This window comes from Salmo trutta, chromosome 13 (assembly GCF_901001165.1).
Source record: "Salmo trutta chromosome 13, fSalTru1.1, whole genome shotgun sequence".
Lineage (NCBI taxonomy): Eukaryota > Metazoa > Chordata > Actinopteri > Salmoniformes > Salmonidae > Salmo > Salmo trutta.
In genome coordinates, this window is record NC_042969.1 from 18,002,767 (window position 1) to 18,011,271 (window position 8,505).

At 43.3% G+C, this 8,505-nt stretch overlaps 1 protein-coding gene across 1 annotated transcript in view; it reads right to left on the minus strand.

Moving 5' to 3' along the window:
* Window positions 1-7,997, minus strand: part of trpc7b (transient receptor potential cation channel, subfamily C, member 7b) — a 49,101-nt gene extending 41,104 nt beyond the window's left edge. Inside the window, exon 1 of the mRNA XM_029771256.1 lies at window positions 7,245-7,997. Coding sequence (XP_029627116.1) covers window positions 7,245-7,997 — 753 coding nt within the window. The remainder of the gene's footprint in view (window positions 1-7,244) is intronic.
* Window positions 7,998-8,505: the final 508 nt, after the last annotated feature.

The window sequence follows — 8,505 nt, forward strand, 5'->3', positions numbered from 1 at the left end:
CCATAGAGAGGTCATAATAGTTTGTAGGCCAAACCGTTCGGACGCTACGGTAGAGTAGACCACTCTGGCTCGGTCACCTTTCACCGCAGATGGTGTTACATACGGATGTTGGCGATACAATGCAAAACAACAGATATCTCTAGTTTCAACTGACAGATTTTTATAGGTCATTTTTATTATGTTTATTAGATTTCCGCGGGGTGCGGACATCGACCTTAGAGTTAATAGGATAATTTTGGTCATAAAGTCAGACTTCTCCAAAACTGAGATCTGCAAGATCATTTGGAAAAGCTTGTATGCCACATAATGAAAGATACTGAGTTTTCCTTGGCTTGGGTTAATTTCAATCCTTCCCACAGCTGGCAGCACCCAAGTAAACATTAATTTGGAGTGCAGCTGCACATGACCCAATCATATTACCCACGGTCAATTTGGTTTGACATCTGATATCCATATGTGGGGATAGTAAGGGACCATCAGTAAATGACACAATGTACATGCAACAATATTTTAAAATGTCAATAGCTTCAAATTGAAATTTAAATTACTTAAAAACCTCTAACCAACTATAAATTGTAAAAATGTATCTACAATTATTGAAAGCATTTAATAAGATAACTAAAAGATGTGCAACATGAAAATATTGTTCCATTTACACTGTGCAATTTATTGATGATCCCTGACTAGCCCCATAGATACTCTATCCAAAGTATTACCAACTTTGCCACGGTCACTCGTGGCTGGCTGAAACTAATTGGGGAAAAAAGTTGACTAGCTTCCTAGCTAGCCTAGGCTACTTCCAGAAACTAGACCTGGTTAGACTGTTTCTAAATGGGGGAGTGACTATTTGGGTTTCCGTTTTGGCATAGTGAAAGTACAAACACTTTCTATATTACAACACACACACACAAGAGACACGCACGTCAAAGCACACCTCCAAGACTCAAATATTTTTCTCAGTCGCATTTCCTAATGAGGAAAATTGAAACCCAGGCTAAATCAGGAAGTTCAGCCCCCCCTTAAAGGAGCAGAAGATAAGGAGAAGCGAGAAATGAGTGGCAGAATGTTCCTGTAGAGGGAGTGAAGAGAGAGATGAGTGGTAGAATGTTCCTGTAGAGGGAGAGATGAGAGAGATGAGTGGTAGAATGTTCCTGTAGAGGGAGAGATGAGAGAGATGAGTGGTAGAATGTTCCTGTAGAGGGAGAGAAGAGAGAGATGAGTGGTAGAATGTTCCTGTAGAGGGAGAGAAGAGAGAGATGAGTGGTAGAATGTTCCTGTGGAGAGATGAGTGGTAGAATGTTCCTGTAGAGAGATGAGTGGTAGAATGTTCCTGTAGAGGGAGAGAAGAGAGAGATGAGTGGTAGAATGTTCCTGTAGAGGGAGAGAAGAGAGAGATGAGTGGTAGAATGTTCCTGTAGAGAGATGAGTGGTAGAATGTTCCTGTGCAGCTAGTGTTTGTATAATGACTTGATTAGCCGTTCGAAAACCAGGTGCAGCTCTGGAGCCAATTTCACAGCTTTCAGCTCTGACACCACACTCCCCCTCTCCTTCTCTCCCATCCCTTCATATTTTGCCATCTCTCTTTTACACACACATTTTATTCGTTTTCCAAACACTCCCTCTCCCTCTCTAAAACCTACATTTCTCTTCATGTATCTCTTCCTATCTCATTCTTATATTTCTCTGCCTCGTTCATCCATTCACCCATTGCTCCTTCTTTCATCCTTCCATACTCCCGCCTCCTTATGTGCTCCCTTGAACCCCACAGAGCTCTGCAGGCCAGTGCTTGAGGTCCCTCAGATATGCTAACACACACATAAACACTCATAAACAAACAACCACACACACACAAATTCAAGCTTGACACATGCACTCACTCTTATCAAATAGGTTAGTATTGTGGAGTAACTACTATGTTGGTGATCCATCCTCAGTGTTCTCCTATCACAGCCGTTAAACACTGTAGGTGTTTTAAAGTGACCATTGGCGTCATGGTGAAATCCCTGAGCAGTTTCCTTCCTCTCTGGCAACTGAGTTACGAAGGATGCCTGTATCTTTGTAGTGACTGGGTGTATTGTATTGATGTAATTAATAACTTCACCATGCTCAAAAGGATATTCAACATCTGTATTTTTACTTTTACCCTTCTACCAATAGGTGCCCTTCTTTGTGAGGCATTGGAAAACCTCCCTGGTCTTTGTGGTTGAATCTGTGTCTAAAATTCACTGCTCAACTGAGGGACCTTACAGATCATTGTATGTGGGGGGTACATAGATGAGGTAGTCATTAAAAAATCATGTTATACACTATTACTGCTCACAGAGTGAGTCCATGTGTCACGTTCTGACCAGTAAAGGGGTTATTTGTTATTGTAGTGTGGTCAGGATGTGGCAGGGGGGTATTTGTTTTATGTGGTTCGGGGTGTGTGTTTATGTAGAGGGGTGTTTGGTTAGTGTTTTCCGGGGTTTTTGGGCTATGTTCTATGTTAGTATATTTCTATGTTCTAGTCTAGTCTTTGTAGTTCTATGTTTAGTTTATTGATTTGGCCTTCAATTGGAGGCAGCTGCTCCACGTTGTCTCTGATTGAAGGTCCTATATAGAGGGGTGTGTTTTGTTTGGGGTTTGTGGGAAGTTGTGATTGCATATCTGTGTTTAGCCTGTAATCATGTTCGTTCATATGTTTTCGTTTTCTTAAGTGTTGAAAATAAATATATAATGAGCGCTCAACCCGCTGCGCTTTGGTCCACTTACTACGACGACCGTTACACCATGCAACTCATTATGTGACTTGTTAAGCACATTTTTACTCCTGAGCGTATTTAGGCTTGTCATTACAAAGGGGTTGAATACTTCTTAACCCAATACATTTTCAGCTTCTCATTTTGTATTAATTTGCAAACTTTTCGAAAAACATAACTCCATTTTGACATTATGGGGTATTGTGTGTAGGCCAGTGACAAATCATTTCAGTTTAATCCATTTTAAATTCAAACTGTAACACAACAAAATGTGGAAAAAGTGAAGGGGTGTTAATATTTTCTGAAAGTATGTATCTATGAACTCTGTGCTGCACACCACATCAAGCCATCTATGAACTGTACTTTAAATAACTGCACTATACTGCATTGGCACTCTGTCCATCGCTCTGCATTTAGATATATATACACTGATACTGTTCATTTGTACATTCACTTTCTATCAACTGTATAATCCACTGTATATCAACTGTATAATCCCCTGTATATCAACTGTATTGTCAACTGTATGTCAACTGTATAATTCACTGTATTTCAATTGTATAATCCACGTCATATCAACTGTATTATCCACTGTATATTTGTATATCACTCTACCTAATTGCATATAATGTATGCATAGCCGCGGGAAGTACTTTGGGGGTGGGGGTGCAGCACCCTCAGCACCCTTACATCCCTACCGATATGAATGTATGTACATTTTTTGTAAACTCCTCTGTCTGTATTGTGTCTCTAAATGGTGTCTATCACTAGCAGCACCATATCACCAAGTAAAACTCTCAGTATGTTGTCTGTCACTAGCAGCACCATATCACCAAGTAAAACTCTCAGTATGTTGTCTGTCACTAGCAGCACCATATCACCAAGTAAAACTCTCAGTATGTTGTCTGTCACTAGCAGCACCATATCACCAAGTAAAACTCTCAGTATGTGGAAATATAATTGTTGAATAAAGGTGATTCGGATTCTAATGAAGGGGAGGAGCCAGGTTAAAGAGGATTTTTAAGCCTTGAAACAATTGAAACATTGATCATGTCTGTGTGAATAAAGGTGATTCTGATTCATTGACACTGAGTGTGTGTATGCATGTGTGTGTGTCTGTCTGTCCTGTCCAGGGGCACTACAGGAGAGCGATGGACCTGTCTAGCCGGTCAGGAAACAGACAGCGCCAAACTAATGTAAGATGAATGTGGGATTTGTTACAAATTAACTGCATCAAATTCACAGCATCAAAATGAACACACATCTAACATTATGACCCTAGTCTTATCTCTACCATAGACACAATGTCTGCTACAATCCCTATCCCGAACATTAGGACCACATTGTGTGTTGTCCCTATCACTTTAACCCACTTGGACAATACATGACACCGTGTCAACATCACCCGGGAAAACAGGGCTGATACTGCACATAACCACACAAACATTACAGAGGGCATCACTGGTGGCAACAACAGCAATGATAAAGCCCACTGGGACCTGTTAGATTAGTCATGTCCTTCCTTTCGTTGAGATAGAGGGTAGAGAGAGTTAGAGAAAGTTAGATTTAGATGGAGGATGAGAGGGAAGTTAGAGTGAGAGAGAAAGAGAGGGAGAGAGGAGGAGGAGGAGAGAGAGACGGGTTATAATGAATGTGTAATGAGAGCGATGGAGGGTAATAGAACTAAGTCCCCCAGGAGACTATTTCTCATTTACAGTTCTGGGAAGCAGACAGACAGACAGACAGACAGACAGCTCCAGTCACGACAAATGCCGACCCAAGCACCTGTCAGCGCTGCACCCTTCTCCTCACTTTACCTCCCCCCCCAATGCCAAAATGTTCCCCTCTGCCTCCTCTCCCTCCCATAGCTTCCGGGCTTAAATCTTGTTCCTGTCCTTGTGGCTGTATATCCCACACTGCAGCATGAAACTCAAGAACCAATTGTGTGCTGTTAACACGGTAACGTGTGTACAGTATGAGTGTATACAGTGCATTTGGAAAGTATTCAGACCCCTTGACTTTATCCACATTTTGTTATGTGACAGCCTTATTCTAAAATGGAGTAAAAATAACATTTCTTCATCGATCTACACATAATACCCCATAATGACAAAGTAAAAACAGGTCTTTAGAAAAAAAATTATGATGAAATATTACATTTGCATAAGTATTCAGACCCTTTGGCAGCGAATACAGCCTCGAGTCTTCTTGGGTATGACACTACGAGCTTAGTACACCTGTATTTGGGGAGTTTCTCCCATTCTTCTATGCAGATCCTCTCAAGCTCTGTCAGGTTGGATGGGGAGCGTTGCTGCACAGCTATTTTCAGGTCTCTCCAGAGATGTTAGATTGGGTTCAAGTCCGGGATCTGGCTGGGTCATTCAAGAACATTCAGAGTCCCAAAGCCACTCCTGCATTGTCTTGGCTGTGTGCTTAGGGTCGTTGTCCTGTTGGAAGGTGAACCTTCACCCCAGTCTAAGGCCAAGAGCGCTCTGGAGCAGGTTTTCATCAAGGATCTCTCTATACTTTGCTCCGTTCATCTTTCTCTTGATCCTGACTAGTCTCCCAGTCCCTGCCGCTGAAAAACATCCCCACAGGATGATGCTGCCACCACCATGCTTCACCGTAGGGATGGTGCCTGGTTTCCTCCAGACGTGACGCTTGGTATTGAGGCCAAAGAATTCCATCTTGGTTTCACCAGACCAGAGAATCTTGTTTCTCATAGTCTGAGAGTCCTTTAGGTGCCTTTTAGCAAACTCAAAGCAAGCTGTCATGTGCCTTTTACTGAGGAGTGGCTTCCGTCTTGCCACTCTACCATAGAGGCCTGGTTGGTGGAGTGCTGCAGAGATGGTTGTCCTTCTGGATGGTTCTCCCATCTCCACAGAGGAACTCTGGAGCTCTGTCAGAGCGACCATCGGGTTCTTGGTCACCCCCCTGAACAAGGTCCTTCTCCGTGGATTGCTCAGTTTGGCCGGGCGGCCAGCTCTAGGAAGAGTCTTGGTGGTTCTAAACTTCTTCCATTTAAGAATGATGGAGGTCACTGTGTTCTTGGGAACCTTCAATGCTGCAGAAATGTTTGGGTACCCTTCCCCAGATCTGTACCTCGACACAATCATGTCTCAGAGCTCCACAGACAATTCCTTTAACCTCATGGCTTGGTTTTTGCTCTGACATGCACTGTCAACTGTGGGACCTTATATAAACAGGTGTGTGCCTTTCCAAATCATGTCCAATCAATTTAATTTACCCCTGGGGGACTCCAATCAAGCTGTAGAAACATCTCAAGGATGATCAATGGAAACAGGATGCACCTGAGCTAAATTTTGAGTTTCACAGCAAAGGGTCTGAATACTTAAGTAAAGAAGATATTTCATTTTTTATTTTTTATAATTTTGCAAACATTTCTAAAAACCTGTTTTCTCTTTGTCATTGTGGGGTATTGTGTGTAGATTGATGGGGATTCTTTTTTTATTTAATCCATTTTAGAATAAGGCTATAACGTAACAAAATGTGGGAAAGTCAAGCGGCCTGAATACTTTCTGAATGGTTGCATGTATGTGTAGAAGTAGTGAGTCAGAAAAGCAAACCAGCCTCAGTCCTGAGCCAAAGCTGCTAAGAATCCTAGCAGAGAATATCAATCATTACAGCAGAAAATCCCACTGGCAATATATGGATTTCTCTCTCACACACACACACACACACACACACACACACGCTAACCGGGCTATCTGCATTGTGTCCCATCACCCGCCAACCCCCTCTTTTATGCTACTCTGTTCATCATATATGCATAGTCACTTTAACCATATCTACATGTACATACTACCTCAATCAGCCTGACTAACCGGTGTCTGTATGTAGCCTCGCTACTTTTATAACCTCGTTACTGTATATAGCCTCTCTTTTAACTGTTATTTTATTTATTTACTTACCTATTGTTCACCTAATACCTTTTTTGCACTATTGGTTAGAGCCTGTAAGTAAGCATTTCACTGTAAGGTCTACACCTGTTGTATTCGGCGCACGTGACAAATACACTTTGATTTGATGTGTTCTGATCTCTCTCCTGAAACTCGGTCTCTATTGTGTGTGTTTTCTGTTCAGTGTGTGTGTGTGTGTGTGTGTGTGTGTGTGTGTGTGTGTGTGTGTGTGTGTGTGTGTGTGTGTGTGTGTGTGTGTGTGTGTTTCCGTGTGTGTGTTGTCTTTGTTTTGTGTTCCATTATCTCTCACCTTAAACTCAGTCTCTATGTTAGCCAGTCTGGCCTGTTAAACTCACCTTAAACTCAGTCTCTATGGTAGCCAGTCTGGCCTGTTAAACTCACCTTAAACTCAGTCTCTATGTTAGCCAGTCTGGCCTGTTAAACTCACCTTAAATTCAGTCTCTATGTTAGCCAGTCTGGCCTGTTAAACTCACCTTAAATTCAGTCTCTATGTTAGCCAGTCTGGCCTGTTAAACTCACCTTAAATTCAGTCTCTATGTTAGCCAGTCTGGCCTGTTAAACTCACCTTAAATTCAGTCTCTATGTTAGCCAGTCTGGCCAGTTCGTTGCTGAGCTCCAGCGAGGTGAATACAGGGTCCTCACTAGACAGGGACAGATAGGCAGCACTGGCCAGCCCTTTATAAGCGTTCATCCTGGAGCGCGAGTGGCTGAACGAGTCCCTCCTCTGCTTCTCTGTACACTCATTGCACTTACAGAAGTAGTCATGAGGCCTCTCAATGCGGGCCCCCTTGGTGAGCAGGATATGTACAATTTCATACTCCTGACAGTGTGCTGCTAGGATGATAGGGGTGACGTCGTGAGAAAACCGAGTCCCGTCTTCGTCGTAAGCGTAAAAATCATCATCCCGTAGCTCCTGTTCGAGGGGACTCTGGGTGAGCCGCAGCCCTTGGCTAAACGCCGGGTTCCCCAATATGGCTTCCACGATACGCACATACCCTTTAGATATAGCCAATAGGAGCCCGTCACCCACTCTGGCTAGCCCCTCCTTCTTTAACAGCAGCTCAGTCACTTCCAAGTGTTCATTTCCCACCGCCAGCTGCAATGCATTCTGGCCCATGTAGTCCACACAGTTGAAGTTAAGGGTCTTGGACTCCTCTAGCATCTTGCGGACCACTGGGATGTTGCCGTACTCGGCAGCGTCAAGGAAACCCTCTTCCTCGGGCGTCAGGGCCGAGCCACGCTCGTTAAACATGTAGGCGGGTCCTCGCACGGCTTGGCGACGCCCCTTCTCCCGCACTGTGGTGTGTCTCCGATGCATGGCTTCCACTCTAGAGAAGGGGGAGGAGGGAGGGAGGGCGAGAGAGAGAGAGAGAGAGAGAGAGAGAGAGAGAGATAGAAAAGGTTAAGCAAGGGGTATCCCTTTCCTGCAGTCAATGACCAAAAGCCTCATGGGTGGAATGTTATTCAGATTTTTCACAATTTCATCATTATTAAAGTAGAGAGAGAGAGAGAGAGAGAGAGAGAGAGAGAGAGAGAGAGAGAGAGAGAGAGAGAAAGAGAGAGAGAGAGAGAGAGACTGCTGTCACCCACAGCACATGGCCGACAAGCACAAGCACAAAGCAAAATGCATTGCAATCTGGCCCTAAATCGACAGTACACCGTAGCTAACTATTTGGCCATGGTTACTGATTAAAACCTTAGAAAAACCTTGACTAAGTACAGGCTCAGTGAGCACAGCCTTGCTATAAAATATTATTTGTCACATGCGCTGTAATGCTTACTTACAAGCCATTAACCAACAATACAGTTTAAGAAAATATTTACTA